We start from the raw sequence: 22,521 nt of genomic DNA, 5'->3' as shown, positions 1-22,521 counted from the left end.
TTACAGAACAGTATTTTTAAAAGGCTATTCAGCATATATAAAGGGATGTTGGTGCCGATAAAATTGAGACCACTGCAGGATTTCCCACTTGCTTCCCAGCCTGTTGACACTCTGACCACACCATACGCAACCTCATTTTCATTTTCAAGGATCCTAAGCTTTTTCGTAGGGGCCCTAATTGTGCGCTGATAAAAAGAAAACTTGTATGGTTCTTCAGAAATAAAACAAGAGGGTGGGGAAGGCGACATATGTACTACTATTTGTAATACCTTAAACAATAAAAATCAATCAATCAACCAATAAGTCTCGCATCCGTGATTTCGTTGGATGTTCGCAAGAGTCCTACAGGGAACGCAAACTGTCTAAAGATTCTTACCAACTGTAGTGTATTATAGTAAAAACGAAAAAAAACACACACAAAAATACTGTACTTGAGCCGCTGCCATATCTTCGTTTATGAGCTCTCAAAGATCCCACAGATTAAGCCACCAAGATTCTCAACCCGATGAGACCTGAAGACTTTTCTCTCTAGGGTTTATTTCGGCCTGCTCCTACAGAGAGGAGAAAACCGAGATTTGAGGAAAGTTGAGCGACTTGCCCACGGGTCCGAGATATCATAACATTTCAAAACAGGGGCTTAAGAATATACAGGAAGGGCTATTCTATTACACAGGTTTTCCTCACCGCCAATTTTAGGTTTTTTAGAAGCCTGCCACCTCAGACACAACCGGAGGTGGCCTTCACTCCGCCCCCAGGGCTGTCCGCGGCGCTGCCTGACTGGCGGCCGGCGAAGGGGGCCTCATGGGGTCCTTCGCGCGGGCTCCGGACGCACTGCCTGAGCGGGTGCGCAGGCGGCTTCCGGTGTGGGTGACGAGTGGTGCCCGAAAAAGGGGGACATCGAGGAACGCTCAGGCTTGGACCATGGCGGACGGCGGCACGGAGCGGGCTGATGGGCGCATCGTCAAGATGGAGGTGGACTACAGCGCCACGGTGGATCAGCGTCTGCCCGAGTGCGAGAAGCTGGCCAAGGTGAGGGGAGGCCGGCTGTCTGTGGCGGGCGCCAGGGGCTGAGTCACCGCGCGGAGCCTGCTTAGGCCTCAGGGGGCCTGAGGGCTGGAGCGCGCATCCCCAGCCCGGGTTAGGCCTGCTTGAGGAAGACACCCCAGGGCCGTCTGATCATGGAGACTCCAGGCGGGGTGCGCTGGTGAATACCCTCCCCAGGACAGATGGTCACTTCCTCCCCGTAGAGGACTTGGGGCCCCGATAGTACTTTTTGCGTTTCCTTGGATACGCTTGACCGTTTACTTTGGTAGTTTCCCAGGGGTTGAGGCCGCTTCGGCATTCAGGCTAGATCAGGGCGTTTAGTTCTATTGCTGAATCAATTTATGTCAAGTTGTTTATGGATCGTGGCGATGTGCCTGGCCTGTGGCCAGGAAAAGGGGCAGGAAAGTGATAGTACGAGGTGATTAACACAAGATTTCTGTCCCGGCGGAGTTCGTGTACATAACGAATTGGACAAGTCATACCTGGCGGTGAATGCCGTACAAGTACAAATACACAGAGAAAGAAGCTGTTCATTCTTACGGGTGATATAAGGGATGGCTTTACAGGGAAGCTAATGTTTGTGTTGGGGCCTGACAAGTAAGATTGCGTTGGGAAGGAGTCATTCCTGCAGCGGGAACTACGTAAGTAAAGACAAGCAGGCACTAAAGTGCAGGATTAACTAATTAGAGGAGTTCTTGAATAGTAGGTTAGCCCACTTGCGTATCTCCCATAGGATAGAAATTTAACTTGATCCAAACACTTGTCACGCCCCCTGTGCTGTGTGAGGCAACTTTGTGTATCATTTTATGTATAAAGAAACAAAGGCTCAGAGTTATTTGTCCAGCGTTACAGTTATTAATAGGTAGAACCAGGGATTCAAAACTTGGTTTGTCTGACTAGGGGTATAGGTGGTTGTTGACTCTGCTCCATCCTGGGCTGTTGCTAAGGCCTCAGTATGCGCAGGGCTTATTAAGTTCCTAGATCAGTCTCCAGCCACAGACATTTATTGCTATCTATCTGGAATGCATTCACTAATAGGGTTGTTTTTGTCCCCATGGAGCTTACTGTATAAGTACATTGCAGTGTTAACAAATTCAGGCACAGGAGGAGTGACAAGTAATGCATGACACTTAGTCTTAGAAAGAAGCCTTTTTAATGTCCCCCACCCTCTTTTTTTCCAGAAAAGAATTTACTAGGGCTTTACAAAAAAACAAGGCTAGGGAAAGATGATGAAGTTGACATACCTGTATTTCTTAGGTTCAGTACACTTGATGGAGGAGAGCCAAAAAAATTCATCTCTGAGCTTTCTAGTTGAGAGTGTAAAGAAACAGCATCAGCCCTAGCTGGTTTTGCTAGGTGGACAGAGGCTGGGCCTGCGGACTGAAGGGTCCCGAGTTTGATTCAGGTCAAGGTTACCGACCTGGGTTGCAGGCTCCTCCCCCGACCGGGCCCTGGTGGGGTCTCGTGCAGGAGGCAACCAATCGATGTTTCTCTCTTTCTCTTTCCCTTTCTCATCCACTCTCTCTAAAAGTCAGTGGAAAAATATCCTCAGGTGAGGATTAAAAGAAAGAAAGGAACAGCAACTTAAGGGTTGGAAAATTCAAACACCTGCAGTGCCAGAGAGATAACAATAGCTGACATTTATTGAGTAGTTTCTGCAGTGCCAGGCACTATTCTCAGTGCTAATGTGCATTAACTCACTTGCTCCTCACCTTAACCCTATGTGATAGGTGTATTATTATTGTTGTTTTACCGACAGCAGGCTAAGAGAAGTTGAGTCACATGCTCCAGGGTCATACAGCTCGTAAAGTGAAGGGGCCAGGATGCAAACCCAGGCAGACGGATTCTAGAGCTTTGTGCTCTCACTATGCACCCTGCCTAGCGAGCCACGTGTAAGGAAAACCTGAACTTCAGAACACCTGCCCACGGAAAAGGGCAGTAACTCTTCACCTCCAGTTAATCTTTGCCAGTTGAGGGAGAAAAATACTATCTGAGCTAATACTGTGTAGATCAAATAAAACATATCTACAGGCCAAAGTAAAACATATATAGAGGCCAGAGTCAGCCCCTGAACCGCCATTTTGGAATTAGTAGAATGACAGTGTCCATAAGGAAGAAACCATTTGCTTTAAAGAAGTACAGCTATTCTAGAACTGAGACCTGGGAGAAAAAAACATCTTCCCTTTACCCATGTCTTCTAATAGTTTACTGTGTGCAAGACCTAGGCAGTGGTATAAAGATAATTAGACAAAGCGCTTGCCCTCAAATAGGTTAGAGGCCAATGGGGGGGGGGGGGGGCGATATTTCACTGCTACAGTTGTTCTGGTGATTTACATGTATGGCATTTATTCAGGACATCAAATGGAATGGAAATGTTTTAAAAAAGGAATATTGGTGCCCTTACCAGTACTCAGTGATTAGAGCATCAGCCCGCACACCAAAAGGTTTCATGTTGATTTCCAGTCAAGGACACATACCTGGGTTACAGGTTCAATCCTGGCCCAGTCAGGGCCAGTATAGGAGGCAACCAGTCAATGTTTCTCTGTCTCTCTCCCCTCTCCCTCTCTCCCTTTATTTTACTCTCTCTAAAAATCTATGGAAAAAATATCACTGGGTAAGGATTAACAACAACAAAAATAAAATAAATAAACAGGGAATGTTGGGGCCTGTTAAACTAAATAAAATTAAAGGCATTTGGATGCTGATTTTTTAAGCCAGCATACCAGTTGGTTTCAAAACAAGATGTAGGTGTGGATTGCTTTTGTTGGGGGGCAGGGAGGGTTTGGAGGTGGTAGGATTTTTTTTTTAATTTATACAGACCCACAGTTTTTTTTGTTTGTTTGTTTGTTTTTTAATATATTTTATTGATATTTTTACAGAGAGGAAGGGAGAGGGATAGAGAGTTAGAAACATCGATGAGAGAGAAACATCGATCAGCTGCCTCCTGCACACTCCCTACTGGGGATGTGCCCACAACGAAGGTACATGCCCTTGACTGGAATCGAACCTGCGACCCTTCAGTCTGTAGGCCAACGCTCTATCCACTGAGCCAAACCGGTCAGGGCAGACCCACAGTTTTTAACTTTTGGATTAGATAGTTGTCTTACAGTCCTAATTAACTTTTTTAAAGGTATGTCTCTCAGTTTTGCTATTTATTCATCGTTTTGTATTATTTTCTAACCTTTCTGCCAAACATAAAATACTTATTTAGCATTGCATTTCTACATTGGAATATATGGAATATGTAGCATACATTGTTTTGTATTTTATTAATACAAAATAAAACTGAAGAAAGTTTTATTTTCATGTTACCTGTGAGAAAACTAAGGTTCAGGCAGCTTAAGTGGTTTATCCAAGGTCTACAGCAGAGCCAGATCAAGCTCAGATCTCCTGGGAACATGTATAGTGTTCTTTTTGCTACATACCACGGCCTCTTGAAGGGACTACCACTTTTGTGCTTACTTTCCTTAAGAAACTTTATTTTTAATAAGACATTTGAAGAAGAAAATTATATATGTATAGAGACTTTAATAAGATGTATCAGGTGAGAAAATCATATGTAGCAGAAGCCTTTGAAAGGCAGACTGAAGTCTAGACCTGGGTAGTCAAATTGCCAAATCTAGGCCATTCAAATTTCCTACAATTATGACCTAGTACAATTCTGTTTCTGTGTCCTGACACTCACCTAGCAAATAACAATAACTAATATTTTTATTGCTGTGTAAGTTCTATATGATGTTCGCTATTATGATGGTTATGCTTATATTATGTTCCAGCCACATATCCATTTAGGAGTTAAAGGATGGACACAGACATACAGAACTTACAGATGCCCAACAAATACTGATGTTAAACAAACTCCTTAGTCATTTACCTCATTTACAAGGATTGTTTCAAAAGTCACATGTTCCAACAAGTTGGTTTTGATAGCTTGGAGTTTCCAAACTGGAGGTATGTGCTTAGATAGGGAAAGACGGAGGGAGATGTTTAGCCATAGGATTGAACATGGAAAGTGGGATGGTTAGAGAATTGGGAGTTGCATATAATGAAGCTGGTGGTAGTGTCCCTCAAATAGTACCGAATTGTTAGCTATATAACTTACCACATCCTACTTACTGAGACAGTAAGAATCAGGAATTGTAAGCCATTAGGTTCAACTGAATAGTTCAGGTCAATGTCAACATATTCAATGCATACTATGTGCACTTGGTGCAAGGGAAACAATTAAACAAGGTCCAGCCCTAGAGGAACTTACAGACCAGCTAGGAGGCAAGACTTGCACATTACTGGATAGGTATAAAGGGATGTACTGTAATATCTGCAGAAGCAACATGATGTGCTTGTCTAGATGCAGAGCACTGAACACCAGTGTCAACAGTATAGATACTATCCCTGCTCTTACAGAGTTTGCATTCTAGTGAGATGACAAAGACAGTAAACAGTTAAGTAGAACAGAGTTGGGGGTCATTGCAAAGAAGAAACCCAGTGGACTTGAGTATTAAAGGACATGCTGAATGACTGTTGATTTTAGAGAGCATTATCTGAGAACATCTTTCTGAGAAGGTGACATTTAATGTTCCATTGATACATGCAGACCATTGCTCTAGAGCAGCATGTGTTTTCTTCTCATGTAGGGTCAGTTCTTTAAAAACCATAGTTCTGAATTTGCCATATAGTAAACTACACTCTGTCAATCACAGTCATGTGACTAACAGTAATGGCAAATGCAGCAGGAGGTGACTGTGAATAAGTTATTTTGCATTTTAACTATTTTTGTACTATATTTTGTTGCCAGATGGTAACCATTTCCCTACAGAATTACTTTGATCAAAGCAAAGGGGTGATTTAAACTAATATAGTCCAGTTTAGTGAAGGGAACTTGGACCAGGGAAACAAGGACCCTGGGCTCTGGTTCTGCTGGTTAGTTTTGTGGCTGAACTATTTGGTCTTCGGTTCTTTTACTCTCTAAAGTAAGATGATTTGCCGAAACCGGTTTGGCTCAGTGGATAGAGCGTTGGCCTGCGGACTGAAAGGTCCCAGGTTCGATTCCGGTCAAGGGCATGTGCCTGGGTTGCGGGCACATCCCCAGTAGGAGATGTGCAGGAGGCGGCTGATCGATGTTTCTCTCTCATCGATGTTTCTAACTCTCTGTCTCTCTCCCATCCTATCTGTAAAAAATCAATAAAATATATTTTTAAAAAAAATAAAGTAAGATGATTGGATTAAATGCCTAGTAGTGTTTCCAGTTCTAACATTCTGTGATATTTTATGGTTTATTAGCCTTTATTTTGAAGAATCTGTAGATTATTTATTTATGTATGTATTTATTTTAATTCTCATCTGAGTATGTTTATTGATGAGAGAGAGAGAGAGAGAGAGAGAGAGAGAGAGAGAGAAAGAAAGAAAGAGAAGAAATATCGATGTGAGAAAGAAACATCTCTTAGTTACCTCCCCTAGGAGCCCTGACCTGGGATCAAACCCAAAACCTAGATATGTGCCCTTACTAGAAATCGAACCCTCAACCTTTTGGTGTGCAGGACAACACTCCAACCAACTGAGCCACTGGGCCAGTACTATAGATTTGTTTTTTGTTCTTTTCCTGATGGACATTTAGCCAGCATTTATTGTATATGTGAATCTGTAGAGCTTTCAGAACTGCTGCTCCCCTTTGCACAGGAAACATTGTTAAAATGTTAGTAATCATATATGTTTAAGAGTCAATTAAATAAGTTCAAACAATGGCTTTACAATACATATTCTGCTGCATAGAAAAGTCATAGTTTAAAAGTTACCTTGACAAATATGGAACAGTATTTTTGAAAAGTTCAAACATTATTTGTGCCCTTAATTCAAAAGCTATTTAATTAGTTTCTTTCATCAGTAAAAGAGTACTCAAGTGTTGTCCATGAATGTCATTAAAATAAAAAATTTTCCCCATTAGAAAAACAATTTCTGAATAAAACCCTCCTCATTGCTTCCAATTTATTCAGTGTTAATTAATATCAGTATCTTAAATGCAGTTTTTTTTGCTGTGGGTTGGTTTTGTTTTTATCAAAATGTGTGGTTCCTAATAGGATGGCTTATTTTAGCCCTGGTGTGTTATCATTAGGGTTTATATTGTTTGAATTTTGTTGTTTTTCATTTCTTAATATGTCCCAGGGAGAATGTTTTGTTTTTGCAGATGAGGTAGAGGTTATTATCAGTAGGCAAAGAGGGGTGTAGTTCATTTGGATCAGTATCTGCTTAAGAACATGACTTTTGATTTAGCAAGTGTTGGTATTGCCAACTGGTCTTCATTTCTCTTTAGCATATTTACTTATTTATTTATATTATTTATTTTAGAGAGAGAAAGGGGAAGAGATAGGTAGATATCGGTCCCTTCCTGCATGCACCCAGACCTGGGGTCGAACCCACAACTAGGATATGTGCCCAGACCAGGAATCAAACCTTCCACCCTTTGGTGTGCATGATGATACTCCAACCAACTGAACCGAACTGGTCAGGGCAATTATTTATTTTTATAGCCATTGATGAATTAAAACAGGGTTTTCTATCTTTTTACAACAAAATATCCTTTTTAATTTCTTCTCAAAACCTCATGATTTAAATATTTGTTATGGAAATTTATAAAGAAAATTCATTTTCCTACATGTGACTACCAGTTAAGAATCTCTGTTTAGAATAAGATAAACAAACAGATGTTACTGCACTGAGTTGATAAATTTTGCTCGGGTGCTAAATCATTGTTGTTCTATATTCACTTTCTCTTAGGTATTTTGAAATGTTAAAGGTAGCTTATGGGCCCCAAGTTGGAAATCACTGACTACAGAATCCCTGGGAAAAGCAAGCATTATCATGAAAAGTACAAAAGTAGTTATGGAGTAGTCCTTTTGCTCTAAAATAGGCTGCTGATTTTCTTTCTTTTCGGTGTCAGAAACATCTCATTTTAGCCTAGTTATGTAGTTTTTGCATTGGTGGTGGTGGTTTTCATTGTTCATTTTAATCTTTTATTTTAGGAAGGAAGACTTCAAGAAGTCATTGAAACCCTTCTCTCTTTGGAAAAACAGACCCGTACTGTGAGTAGATTATAGTGCAAAACCTCAGTTGCCAATAATTTCACTTAACATGGTTCCATTAACTTTGGATATATGTTCATTTTTACAGGCTTCTGATATGGTGTCTACATCCCGTATCTTAGTTGCAGTAGTGAAGATGTGTTATGAGGCTAAAGAATGGGATTTACTTAATGAAAACATTATGCTTTTGTCAAAAAGACGGAGTCAGTTAAAACAAGTAAGTTCATGATTGCTCAAAAACAAATACATTTGCATTTATTTATTTTAATCTTTATTATTGAAAGTATTACATATGTCCTCTTCCCCCCCCTATCAACCTTCCATACATTTGCATTTAAATAAGGACTTTCTTTTTTTTTTTCTTTTTCTTTTTTAAATTAAATCTTTATTGTTCAGATTATTACAGTTGTTCCTCTTTTTTCCCCCCATAGCTCCCCTCCACCCGGTTGCCGTCCCACCCTCCGCCCTCACCCCCCCCCACCACTGTCCTCATTCATAGGTGCACGATTTTTGTCCAGTCTCTTCCCGCATCCCCCACACCCTTTCCCCCCCAAGCCCCCAAGAATAGTCAGTCCACTCCCTTTCTAGGCCCCTGATTCTATTATAATCACCAGTTTATTCTATTCATCAGATTATTTATTCACTTGATTTTTAGATTCACTTGTTGATAGGTGTGTATTTGTTGTTCATAATTTGTATCTTTACCTTTTTCTTCTTCTTCCTCTTCTTAAAGGATACCTTTCAGCATTTCATATAATACTGGTTTGGTGGTGGTGAACTCCTTTAGCTTTTCTTTATCTGTGAAGCTCTTTATCTGACCTTCAATTCTGAATGATAGCTTTGCTGGATAAAGTAATCTTGGTTGTAGGTTCTTGGTATTCATCACTTTGAATATTTCTTGCCACTCCCTTCTGGCCTGCATAGTTTCTGTTGAGAAATCAGCTGACAGTCCTATGGGTACTCCCTTGTAGGTAATTGACTGTCTTTCTCTTGCTGCTTTTAAGATTCTCTCTTTGTCTTTTGCTCTTGGCATTTTAATTATGATGTGTCTTGGTGTGGTCCTTTTTGGATTCCTTTTGTTTGGGGTTCTATGCGCTTCCTGGACTTGTAAGTCTATTTCTTTCACCAGGTAGGGGAAGTTTTCTGTCATTATTTCTTCAAATAGGTTTTCAATATCTTGCTCTCTCTCTTCTTCTGGCACCCCTATAATTCGGATGTTGGTACGCTTGAAGCTGTCCCAGAGGCTCCTTACACTATCTTCGTATTTTTGGATTCTTTTTTCTTTTTGCTTTTCCGGTTGGGTGTTTTTTGCTTCTTCGTATTTCAAATCTTTGACTTGATTCTTGCGATCCTCTGGTCTGCTGTTGGGAGTCTGTATAATATTCTTTATTTCAGTCAGTGTATGCTTAATTTCTAGTTGGTCCTTTATCTCAACATCGAGGGTCTCACTAGATTTCTTGAGGGTCTCATTAAGTTTATTGGCAGTTTCTAGAAAATTCTTGAAAAACCTTAAAAGTGTGGTTTTGAACTCTATATCCAGTAGTTTGCTTTCCTCCATTTCTGTCATTTGTGACCTGTTTCTTTGTCTCGGCATTTTTTATGCTTCGCTGTGTCGATAGAGTGGCTTTCTGTGCTAGGTGTCCTATAGGGCCCAGTGGCTCAGCCTCCCCAATTACCTGAGGTAGACACTCTTGGTGCACCCCCTTGTGGGCTTTGTGCACAATCTTGTTGTAGTTAAGCCTTGATTGTTGTAGGTAACACTGGGAAGAATTGACCTCCAGGCCAATTGGCTGTGAGAATCAGCTGTGTCTACGGTGGGAGAATTTCTGTGCTGAAGACACCCTTATGGGGCAAGACTTGCTTCAGTGGGGCTTTGGTGCTCACTGAGTCTGCCCCCTGAATGTGTCCCTTATGTATCTGAGGAGTTGTAATTGGATGGTCCCACTCTGACCACTGGGTACACTGGCTCTTGGATCTAAGGAGGTGCTAATCTAGCCTCTGCCTGAGGCTACCCAGCAGAAGCCAGCTGTAAAGCAATGCAAGTTGCCCTGGGGCCTTGGGCCAGCAGCAGTTTGTTAAGTAATTTTCAGATTACAAAGGGCCAGGCCTTTCATATGCAAAAGCCTCTTGCACTGGTTTGGGCAGGGCGGGGTCCCAGGGGATCAACAGGGCAGGCGGAGCCAGCAGTATGGCTGCTCTCAGTCCTGCCCTCAGAGGCCCCGGCAATTGCTGTGAGCAGCGCCTCCGAGAGAAAGCTGCCCGAGTTCCGACCGATGCCAGACAGTCCCGTTTCTCCCGTATGAGTCTGGGTGTATGAGTCTGGGTCCCCAGAGACTCGCCCGGAACTGGAGCTCAGAGCTTGAGACTCCCTCCCGATTGAAAAAGACAATCGTGTCCTCAGCTGCGAGCCTTCTCCGCATGTACCTCCGCACCTTTGTATTTTTACTTCCGCACCGCACCTCCTCTGAGTCTCGGTATGCTTTTCTCTTTCCTTCTGGTTGTAGAATTTCCACTCAGCCAGCCTTCCTGTGGTTCTGGATGATGTCCGTTCCGTCTTTTAGTTGTATTTTTGAAGTGGTTGTGCGAGGTAGCAATCTCCGGTGTTTACCTATGCCGCCATCCTGCATTTAAATAAGGACTTTCAGAAAACCTTTTTGTGAATCTGTTAACTCAACATTACAACATTCTAAAGAGTTTTTTAAAATTCTGTCCATATTCTCATAACTGCTTTTATTTTGTTTCTTCTTCTAGTCTTTATATATTTGCATACTTTTAGTGAGAGTGTTGATATAGCTTTGGTCTATTTCCACATTGCTCCATATCTTCATGTTTATTATTTTAAATGATTCTGTTATAATCATTTTTAAAAGTTTGCTGACCCCTGACCTAGATGGAATGTTAGAGCTGGAGGAAATTAGTCTAACCTGCTTGTACTCACTGTGAGGAAACGGGGCAAGAGATGCTGTTCCTTTCGCTACCACATTTTATCGAGATGAATATGGGTGACTGTGGCTCCTCCCCAACCAGATGATGGAACTGTTTTACCTTCTGCCTCTGCCACTGACTCTTTAATCATATTATCTGCTGGTCATTGCCTCACTTCTCTCATAGCCAAAGTTGAACTCTGCTTTTCTTTTTCATTATTATTATTATTATTATTATTATTATTATTTTGTCTGTTTTCATTTCTTCTATATGTTTCTGCTTGACTGCAAAAAAAGCTAGCTAGCAAGCCTTTCAATAAATGTGGCCAGGCATGCCTCTTCACCTTTTTTTTTTTAAAGATATTTTATTGATTTTTTTTTTTTTACAGAGAGGAAGGGAGAGGGATAGAGAGTTAGAAACATTGATCAGCTGCCTCCTGCACACCCCCTACTCGGGATGTGCCCGCAACCAAGGTACATGCCCTTGACCGGAATCGAACCTGGGACCCTTCAGTCCGTAGGCCAACGCTCTATCCACTGAGCCAAACCAGTTAGGGCTCCACCTTTCTTTTTGCATAATCAGTTCACCAGTTGTAGTGAGGAGGGGCACAGTCTTGCACCTGAGTGTTTCCTAACCTTTATTGATTTGTTCTTAGATATTCAGTACTTCTTAGCTATCAGGGAGGTTTTAATGTTCTTTGATATTCTTTTTTTTTTAAAATATATTTTATTGGTCTTTCACAGAGAGGAAGGGAGAGAGATAGAGAGTTAGAAACATCGATGAGAGAGAAACATCGATCACACATCCCCTCCTGCACATCCCCTACTGGGGAGGTGTCCGCCACCCAGGTACATGCCCTTGACCGGAATCGAACCCGGGACCTTTCAGTCCGCAGGCCGACGCTCTATACACTGAGCCAAACCGGTTCCGGCTCTTTGATATTCTTTTATAGGCATTTCCGTGTGTAAAGTTGCTTGTGAAGACCAAATTTAACCACAGCACTTCCATCAATAACGTACTTCCCTTTCCTGTTTAGGGAATGAATTTTACTTATGAGTGATATTTATTATTTTAGGCTGTTGCAAAAATGGTTCAACAATGCTGTACTTACGTTGAGGAAATCACAGACCTTCCGATCAAACTTCGATTAATTGATACTCTACGAATGGTTACAGAAGGAAAGGTGAGTTGTCCCTTGGTATAACTCATGGTGATAAGTACTCTCTTGCTTGTATTCAGACATACTTTTATACTGTATTTAGACATTTTCTATTAGTATTTAAAAATAAGGTCAATTCTTCACCCTGGCCTGAATCTGCTTGAAAAGTCTGTTTGGGATAGCTAAAGTTTCACTCTAATATTTAAATTGTTAGCAGTGTGAGGTTAATTTTCAAAATTTCACTGTGATGTCATCCTCCCCACCCCTAATCCCCCAATATCATATTTCTCTAAAAAAGGGCAAGTACAGAATGGTGACTGTGGTAGATACGTTTCTTTCTAGATAGATTTTTGTGGTTTGAAGACAAAAACTTAGCTTGTATTTAACTTTTTGTCTCTTTAATCAGTTCAGTTCAGTAAATGTTATTGAGTACCTCTGTTATGCTAAGTCCAAAATGAGCAAGAACTATTCTTTTACCTCAAAGAGATCAGTTATAAAAATAATTATGGGACTGTCATGACACTATGTAGTGCCCTGTAGCATAGAGGTAGGGATTGATTGGGTGAGGTGCCCAGGGAAGCCTCAAAGAGTTCATGATAGCTGAGCTGGCTTTTTAAGAATGAATAGAAATTCTACAGGGCCAGGGGTAGGGAAAAGGGCATTTTACACATAGGGAAAATAATATACAAAAAAATCAAAGTAAGAAACACCTAGTATATTTAGGAAACTAAGTAGTCTGTTATTGGAGATTAAGGCTTTGAGGGATGGATTGGGGAAAGGGAGTTGCTTCAGGGCAAAGGCTAAACGGGCAAGCCTTAACATGAAAATTAGTTTCCTAGGCTCTGTAAGTTATATAGTTATAGTTTTAATGTTTTATTTGTTGGAAGTTACAAATCTACAATATTACTTATAGCTACAAAAAAATGCTAGTAACTTCAATACTTAGCAAGATCATATATATATATATTTTTTACTATATTTTTATTGAATCCAGAGAAGAAGAGAGAGGGAGAGATAGAAACATCAACGATGAGAGAGAATCATTGATTGGCTGCCTTTTGCACCCCCCTCACTGGGGATTGAGCCCACAACCTGGGCATGTGCCCTTGACTGGAATCCAACCTGGGACGCTTCAGTCCTCAGGCCGACGTTCTATCCACTAAGCCAACCAGCTAGGGCGAGATCAGATATTTTTAAAGAAAGTAGCATTGTATTTAAAGATTAATCAGAATTAGAGTATTGGTTGAATTGTGGCTACTGGGCTGTATATGCTCTTTGTAAAGGGTGTTATTTTTCAAGTAATCAATCTTTTTAAAGGTACTTTTTGTTTTCTGTGCCACTTATGCAGCATGTAGTCTGTCATTCATTAAACAGTGATTTTATATTTAGGTTCTCAAAGCAAAGTTCAAAATATGAGTAATGTTTTATAGAGACCTTTTCTTTAAAATTGTGTGATTGTGAAGTATAAAATATCATATAGCTCTGTTCGTACATGGAAGATGAAGTGCACAATAACTCCAAAATAAATACTTTGCCTAGTTTGAATAATAGTTTAATTCTATCTTTAAAATTCTGATATATTTCTATAGGAATTTTGATAATTATAATAGATTTCTTGTATTTGTAGATCTATGTTGAAATTGAACGTGCTCGGCTAACTAAAACATTAGCGACTATCAAAGAGCAAAGTGGGGACGTCAAAGAGGCAGCCTCCATTTTACAAGAGTTACAGGTAAGATGCATTGTAGAGTGTGTGGAATTTTATGTTTAGTCAGCATTATTTTCAGCTTATTTCAGCACTTTATTACTTTTTTTTCTAAAGCACCAAGAATTAGAATGAATACAGTAGAGTGTGAGGTTATTCAAATAATTGGAAATAGAGTAATTATGGTCCCAGATACATTTAACTTCTAAAGAAGTGTTGTTTTTAAAATATTTTTATTGATTTCAAAGAGGAAGGGAGAGGAGGAGAGAGAGAGAAACATCAATGATGAGAGAGAATCATTGGCTGCCTCCTGCACCCTTCCTACTGGGGGCAAGCCCACAACCCAGGCATGTGCCCTTGACCAGAATCGAACCTGGGACCCTTCAGCCCGCAGGCTGATGTTCTATCCACTGAGGCAAACCAGCTAGGGCTCTAAAGAAGTTTTGAAGATAAATTAGGATTAACAAGTTAACCTTGATTTTGTGCTATTATTTGAACATTTTAATTCTCAGAATTTAAATAAAATCAGTAATTCATATACTATTTACTTATGCCTTAAGAATTTGCTATTAATTATTGGCTTTGTTCTTAATGAATATTAAATTGGTGGTCAATTCTTAAGAGTACTAGTAATCTTAAAATGAGACAGCAAAGAGCTAAAGAAATCTGAAAAAAACCATAGACTGTCTCACCAGAAAAATGTACATGAACTATGCTCAAAATTTAGCTTCTAGCCCTGGTTGGTGTGCTCGGTAGTTAGAGTATTGGCCCACACACCAGAAGGTCACAGGTTCGATTCCCAGTCAAGGACACGTACTTGGGTTGTGGGTTTGCTCCTGCCCCCGGTTCAGGGCGAGTACTGGAGACAACCAGTTGATGGGTCTCTCTCACATAGATGTTTCTCTCTCCCCACCCCCACTCCTTTTCACTCTCTCTGAAAGTGTTACACAAATTTATGAATGTGTTAAAATTCATGGAACTTTACACCAAAAGAAAAAAAATGTATTATGTACTTTCCTGGAGGAAACCAGCTTTCTATATCATCATCAGCACTCTAAAAATGTGTGAACGTTCTTACTATTTATCAACGGTGAATCTTTTAATATGTATTTAATTGTATTTCAGTTTTAAAATATTATAAATTCATTTGGGGACTTCCTCTTCTAGGTGGAAACCTATGGGTCAATGGAAAAGAAAGAGCGAGTGGAGTTTATTTTGGAGCAAATGAGGCTCTGCCTAGCTGTGAAGGATTACATTCGTACACAGATCATCAGCAAGAAAATTAACACCAAGTTTTTCCAGGAAGAAAATACAGAGGTAAGTATATGTCTCAATATGAATTTACTTTAAAAATGTTTAGGGGGGAAAAAAAAACATAAACCCCAATTTACCTTGTCAACTTTCTTCTTTTTTTCCAGAAATCAAAGTTAAAATACTATAACTTAATGATTCAGCTGGATCAACACGAGGGCTCCTATTTGTCTATTTGTAAGCACTACAGAGCCATATATGATACTCCCTGTATACAGGCCGAAAGTGAAAAGTGGCAACAGGTAAGAACATATTCTTTTTGTTTGTTTGTTTGTAAAATATATTTTATTGATTTTTTACAGAGAGGAAGGGAGAGGGATAGAGAGTTAGAAACATCCATCAGCTGCCTCCTGCACACTCCCCACTGGGGATGTGCCCGCAACCAAGGTACATGCCCTTGACTGGAATTGAACCTGGGATCCTTGAGTCCGCAGGCCGATGCTCTATCCACTGAGCCAAACCAGTTAGGGCAGAACATATTCTTATACTTGACATTGATACTTATGAGAAACAATCTGCATTTTTAAATTTATTATGAAATAATTTTAACTTCAGTAATCATATGCAATTTTATAATGCTGCTTTGTATTCACTGTGTTGATAATTCAGTTTATCCTTATTGATTCAGACTATTGTGGTAGTACTCTATCACCTTGAAAGAAATAGGCTTACTGTTAAAAATATATGGCTTGGCCGTTGTGGTGCAGTGGTTAAGTATCAACCTGTGAACCAGGAGGTCAGGGTTAGATTCCAGAGTACAGGCCAGGGTTGCTGGCTTGATTCCCAGTAGGGGGCTTGCAGGAAGCAGGGGATCAATGATTCTCTCACATCATTGATGTTTCTCTCTCTTCTTCTTCTTCTCTCTTCCTCTCTGAAATCAATTAAGACTGTGTGTGTGTGTGTGTGTATAATATACAGCAGGTCACCTGCTAGCAAGGTGCTAGCAAGGTTACAGTAAAGACCTAACATTACTTTGGAAAATTGTTACATGTGTATTCCATATAATTTTGTTATAAGAACTTATTCTTTTATACATTTGTTTAAAAAAATAGCCCAGGTAGTAATTCAAATTAGCAAATATTTTTTACATCATTGATGTTTCTCTCTCTTCTTCTTCTTCTCTCTTCCTCTCTGAAATCAATTAAGACTGTGTGTGTGTGTGCCTGCAACCCAGGTACATGCCCTCGACCGGAATCGAGCCTGGGACCCTTCAGTCCGCAGGCCGACGTTACATGTGTATTCCATATAATTTTGTTATAAGAACTTATTCTTTTATACATTTGTTTAAAAAAATAGCCCAGGTAGTAATTCAAATTAGCAAATATTTTTTAGTACAGTATTCAAAATGAATATATATATAATTATTTCATGATTTTTTAGTTCCTGCCAAAGTTTTCATTTTGTTTCTAATCGTGCATATGATCTATTTTGTTGTGCGACTGTTTCAGGCTCTGAAAAGTGTTGTCCTCTACGTTATATTGGCTCCTTTTGATAATGAACAGTCAGATTTGGTTCACCGAATAAGTGGTGACAAGAAGTTAGAAGAAATTCCTAAATATAAGTAAGTACCTTTATAATTAGCTTAATATACCTCAGTAGAAGCACCATTTTGAAAGAAAATTGGTTAACCTAAATGTACACTTAATTGGCTGCTGATAGATTGTATTAGAGAATAAAATTGGAGATAATAATAAAATGTTTTTTATAGTTCTGCATTAGAAATTAATGTAATGAGATGATTGCATACTTCATTCTAAGCCACTTATCAAGTAGAAGTTTTATTTCAAGCTAATTTTAACAACTTTTGTTTAATTAACCATTTGATGAAGTTTTTATCATTAGTAGTTGGGGTTTTATAATTTTCTGAAGTACATACTTCTGAAAACCTATTATATGAAACAGATGTACACTTCATAAGCACGATGAGCTTTTATTTTTTATGGGTATGTTTCTTTTATCTTTCATTTAAAAGGTTATATTCATTAGTACAGAGATTGGCAAAGATAAAATAGGAGAGAGCAAAATGTTAAACATGGGAATGCTATATTCAGAATTACTATGGGGAAAAATGGTAGCAAAATTAGTAACATTAATAATAATCCACTTGGTTCTTTTTCTGCTAATAAAAATTTATTTTAAAAGTCTGTTGATATTTAAATCCTTGTTGTTATATTGGATGGAAGTTATTTTACAGATTTGGAATATTAAGTTTTATACCATTGACAGGGATCTTTTAAAGCTTTTTACCACGATGGAGTTAATGCGTTGGTCTACACTTGTCGAAGACTATGGAATGGAATTAAGAAAAGGTTCTCTGGAAAGTCCTGCAACTGATGTTTTTGGTTATACAGAAGAAGGTGAAAAAAGGTGGAAAGACTTGAAGAACAGAGTTGTTGAACATGTAAGGATCTGGCATGATAGAGATGACAATTTAAAAGTCAAGTTTGGCAAATTTGAGTGTAAACTTTTATGTTTGATAATTAAATGTGTTAACATGCTTCATTTTGAGAGGACCTCAAGAATCCAAAGTTTTGTAGCACATATACTAGAAGGAATTTCTTAATGTGAGGGATGGTGAGAATGGGGAGAATGTTTTCTGTCTGATACTCACTTGGTAGTTTTGGAAATGGGTAACATATCTTAAACCTGCCCTTTCTTCTTGGTGTCACTACAGGTTGAATTGTGCCAACATTCATTCATATAACAAACACATTTATTATGAGCCCTCTGTGTGCCAGACAGACACTACAAAGTGCTGGGACATATAGGAGAGTAAGACATGGTCGCTATCTTCAAAAAGCTTAAACCATAGGGAAGGCACATTTATAAGTAAAACCATTATAGATATTGTGGTACAGGTATATATAGAGGGGAGCATAAGGAGAGAGTTGATTGGCTTTACCTGGAAGAGTAGTCAGGTTAGATACATAGGCATTGACGCAGAAGATAAGATTTGTAAGAAGAGTATGTAGTTAGCAGGTAAACAAGGGAGAGCAGTCCCTTTGGGCAAATGGAATCATCCCAGCAAGGGCATAGAAGCACAAACAAGCAGGGGAACTTGGGGACCTCCAAGAAAAAGGCTCAGTGAGAAAGGAAGTTGGAGATGTCAGAAGGGTCTGCATCACCACAAAGATTGTACACACATAGTGAAAACTTCTGAGAGGATAATGGCCAGGCCTGTATTTACAAAAATTCCTCTGGGAGTAAGTGTGGAGAATGGATTTGGAGAGAGAGAAGACAAGATGAGAAGACTGGTTAAGTTAGGGTCTCTTTGGGCTTGAATTAAGGCAGTAACCACAGTATTGAAGAAGAATGGATGGAATGGAATTATTTTAAGAAAGAAAATCAATAGAATTTGGTTATTGGTTAAATTTAAGGATAGAGGAAAAGGTAGGGTCTAGAATAGTTCTCACACTTCCTAAGAGGTTAGTGTTGCCATTGACCCTGATAGAGTTGGGAAGAGATGCAACTTATTAAAAGATGAGTTCAGCCCTAGCCAGTTTGGCTCAATGGATAGAGTGTCGGCCTGCGGACTGAAGGGTCCCTGGTTGGATTCCAGTCAAGAGCACATGTCTGGGTTGTGGGCTCAGTCCCCAGTAGGGGGCGTGCAGGAGGCAGCCAACTAATGATTCCCTGTCATCATTGATGTTTCTATCTCTTCCTCTCCCTTCCTCTCTGAAATCAATAAAAATATATATATTTTTTTAAAAGATGAGTTCCTTTTTCTCCTTTTTCTCCCCACCGTTCCCATATTTCCTTGTGAGTGCTGTTACTCTGTTAATAACATTAATAAAGAGGAGTCTCTCTAACTTTAGTACCATTTCCAGTGAAAATTATGGAATTTTATTTCTTATCACCTTTAAATAGTTATAGTGATGTTTTGAGGTGATCTCAATTTTTAAAAATCTTAACCTTTTAAAAATTTGTCATAATTAGGAAAAGCTTAACTTTAGTTTCTTGCATATAGCAAAAATATTTTAGTACAGTTATAATTTTTAATCACTAATTTATTTAAGATAAACCTATATTTTGACTGTATATTTTAAGAGAGTTGTGGAGAGTATTCAGAATAACTTGCAAATAACTGCAGAAACCAAAATACGTTCCAGTGGTGGGCTATGGGAAAAATAAAAGCTCAATCTGATATTTTAACAACCTATTTGGGTTTGAAAACAAATGGACTTTTAGCCTTACTGACAACTGTTGTGTTCTCTTTGCCCGCTCTCCTCTCCCCAGAATATTAGAATAATGGCCAAGTATTATACGAGGATAACAATGAAGAGGATGGCACAACTTCTGGATCTATCTGTTGATGTAAGTAGTAAACTTCATTGTTTGAGTTATTTGTAGCCATTCATTTTGAATATCAATCGACTTATAAAAACCAAGTGAGGAAATCAGTGTTGTTTTATTTAACTTTAAGTTTAGGTAACAAGTTTCCCCAAGCTATCTTAAGTACCAAAAAATAGCTTAATCTTTTTATAGTTACATTAATATTATTTATACTAGTTAAAATTGTCACTTAAATATGTTAGTTTTCCATTGATTCAGTTGAAGTTCAAGGTATATGTTCTATAATAAATATGTTTAGGTTCACAAAAGTGTACTGTAGAAATAAAAGATATGAGGGAGGCTTGACTATAGTTCACTTGAAAAGGTCCCAGGACGTGATAGAGAGGTTTCACTTTCAGATCTGGATTTCATGTTGATAAAATGTACAACACCAAAGAAATAGGCGGTAAGTGAAATGCACAGTAATGGTCTGAAAAGCCATTTCTGTTACCAGAAGTAACTGGGACAGTTTAGCTGGAAAAGAAGAATCATGGAGTGTTAGAAGGTTTGACCGTTGGTTAATTCATTAGCACTTCTCATATCTGGATGAGGGTACCAGAGTCCTTAGAAGCAAAATGCCTTGTCCATGGCTATATCGTTGCCAAGTAGCAGAGCATATATTCTACCCTAACATTTCTGGTAACTTTGGGAGTAGATTCAAACTTGACCCTGACTTGGAGTGGATTCATAGTCTATTCATCCCTAGACTCTCAGTAAAATCCATACATTATTACAAGAAATCAGCAGTTGCTAACTATTGCTAAAGAATTTTAGCCCTGCATATTCTTGAATGAAGAGTTTAGAAAATGCTTTCCTTAAATTCTGTTTATTATCTATACTTATCCAGTATTAATCCAGTTTGTCTTTCTCTCTTGCAGGAGTCAGAGGCTTTTCTCTCAAATCTCGTAGTAAACAAGACCATTTTTGCTAAAGTAGACAGGTTGGCAGGAATTATCAACTTCCAGAGACCTAAGGATCCAAATAATTTATTAAATGACTGGTCTCAGAAACTGAACTCATTGATGTCTCTAGTTAACAAAACTACACACCTCATAGCCAAAGAGGAAATGATACATAATCTACAATAAGGGTCTCGATGCCCTGATGCTTTTAGAAAAGAGTTAACATTGGAAGTCATTAAAAAAGAAAAGACTTATGGTGTATATGTTGGGTTCTTTTTTCCTATTCTCAACTCCTTTGTCTAAAATTTAAAATATAGGGAATATGTTTGAGGCCCCTTTTCTACCTTTCAACTCCCTAATTTCATTGTTAACTTTTCATTTGTAATTGATACAAAAATAGAATACATTTCTATTGTCTGAGTGCTCAAAACATTGTGTCATAACTTACCCAAATTTTTTCTATCGTTTGAAACCTTTTTAGCTATTATTTGTTTTCATTCAGCTAACAACCATAATGATAATAAAAGCAGTATATGCACGTTTATTTTCTATGGTTACATGTGTTTCTGAACATTTTACGGGGTAGTGATTTAAGTGGTTTTTTAAAATAAATTCTGTTGTAAATCTATGAATTAGTAGATTTTTTAAAAGATTTTTTTAAAATATATTTTTATTGATTTCAGAGAAGAAGGGGGAGAGAGAGAGAGAGAGAGAGAGAGAGAGAGAGAGATAGATAGATAGATAATAAGAGAGAATCATTGATCGGCTGCCTCATGCATGCCCCCTACTGGGGTTGGAGCCTGCAACCCAGGCATGTGCCCTTTTGACTGGAACCGAACCCGGGACCCTTCAGTCCACAGGCCGATGCTATATCCACTGAGCCAAACCGGCTAGAGGTTTGTGGGTTTTTTTTAGATTTTTAAAAATTTTATTAAATTTTAGAGAGAGAAGAAGGAAGGGAGAGGGAGAGATTCCTGCATACCCCCTACTGGGAATCGAGCCCACAACTCAGGCATGTGCCCTGACCAAGAATGCTAACCCTAATCAGCAACCTTTTGGTACACAGGACAATGCCCAGCCAACTCTGGCCAGGGCTATTTAGAAGAATTGTAAAAGCAACATAGAATATATAGGAACATTTGGGATAGAGTTGTGGTTTGTGAAGAATTTGTATTTTAGTATTGTGGCTAAAAGTCTCTAACCTGAGTGTGTATGGGGGAGCTATTTGGTAGGCTATATAGACTTTTTTTTTTAATCTTTTTTTCTATTTTAGGGGGGTCTAACTGGCTTTAATCACAGTAGCTTATTTTTACCCTCTTCCCCTGACTTGGCCAGTTTTTGAACAAAATCAAGTGATGTTGTGTTGGCACAATTTAACACACAAAGTCATTTTCTTAAAAATATATTTTATTGATTTTTTACAGAGAGGAAGGGAGAGGGATAGAGAGTTAGAAACATCGATGAGAAGAAACATCGATCAGCTAGCTGCCTTCTGCACAGTCCCCACTGGGTATGTGCCCGCAACAAAGGTACATGCCCTTAACCGGAATCGAACTTGGGACCCTTGAGTCCGCAGGCCGACACTCTATCCACTGAGCCAAACCGGCTAGGGCAACAAAGTCATTTTTATAGGACTTTGTGGCTTTAACTTAATACATCTGATTACATCATTAATGCTCCAAATTCATTATCTCTCTATAGGAACTTTAGTTCCTTTGAACACTGGATAACAACCTAAAATGCTTAAAAATGACCCAAAAAGACTTAAGGCCACTCTCTTACCAAATGGTATAGTACTGACATTTTTTTTAGAATTAAAAATAGTTTCACTGTCAAAAGAAACATCTGAGATCAATTAACATGAGCAAATTTTAGAAGTTTTTAAAATTTGATTTATTTCAGAGAAAAATGAAACAATGTTAGAAGGTTATTTAAAATGATGTTAAATGAAGAAAGTATGAGGCTACTTTTTATAAAATACAAATGTAGAGAGGGAAACATTTCTCAAAATTCATTTCCCATATAATGGTCACTAAATTGTCCCATGATCCCATGGTTAAGGACAAT

At 38.9% G+C, this 22,521-nt stretch overlaps 1 protein-coding gene across 1 annotated transcript; it reads left to right on the top strand.

Moving 5' to 3' along the window:
* Positions 1 to 830: 830 nt before the first annotated feature.
* Positions 831 to 20,998, top strand: PSMD12 (proteasome 26S subunit, non-ATPase 12). Its single transcript, XM_006092433.3, has 11 exons — positions 831 to 1,029; positions 8,061 to 8,120; positions 8,209 to 8,337; positions 12,121 to 12,228; positions 13,832 to 13,936; positions 15,077 to 15,226; positions 15,328 to 15,462; positions 16,669 to 16,781; positions 17,447 to 17,621; positions 19,457 to 19,534; positions 20,431 to 20,998. The coding sequence occupies exons 1-11, from the start codon at positions 922 to 924 to the stop codon at positions 20,638 to 20,640; spliced, it is 1,371 nt and encodes a 456-aa protein (XP_006092495.2). The 5' UTR covers positions 831 to 921; the 3' UTR covers positions 20,641 to 20,998.
* The last annotated feature ends 1,523 nt before the right edge of the window (positions 20,999 to 22,521 follow it).

The sequence above is a fragment of the Myotis lucifugus genome, unplaced genomic scaffold, assembly GCF_000147115.1.
Source record: "Myotis lucifugus unplaced genomic scaffold, Myoluc2.0 scaffold_100, whole genome shotgun sequence".
In the NCBI taxonomy this organism is placed as follows: domain Eukaryota; kingdom Metazoa; phylum Chordata; class Mammalia; order Chiroptera; family Vespertilionidae; genus Myotis; species Myotis lucifugus.
The sequence above is the reverse complement of the archived record's forward strand: the minus strand, read 5'-3'. Positions and strand labels throughout refer to the sequence as shown.

What these genes read in the sequence shown, in the direction of transcription:
- PSMD12 (XM_006092433.3), top strand. Translation starts at nt 922, where the DNA reads ATGGCGGACGGCGGCACGGAGCGGGCTGATGGGCGCATCGTCAAGATG. An exon ending in GACGGAGTCAGTTAAAACAA is followed by an intron (nt 8,338 to 12,120) that starts GTAAGTTCATGA and finishes TTATTATTTTAG; the next exon opens with GCTGTTGCAAAAATGGTTCA. An exon ending in CCATTTTACAAGAGTTACAG is followed by an intron (nt 13,937 to 15,076) that starts GTAAGATGCATT and finishes TTCCTCTTCTAG; the next exon opens with GTGGAAACCTATGGGTCAAT.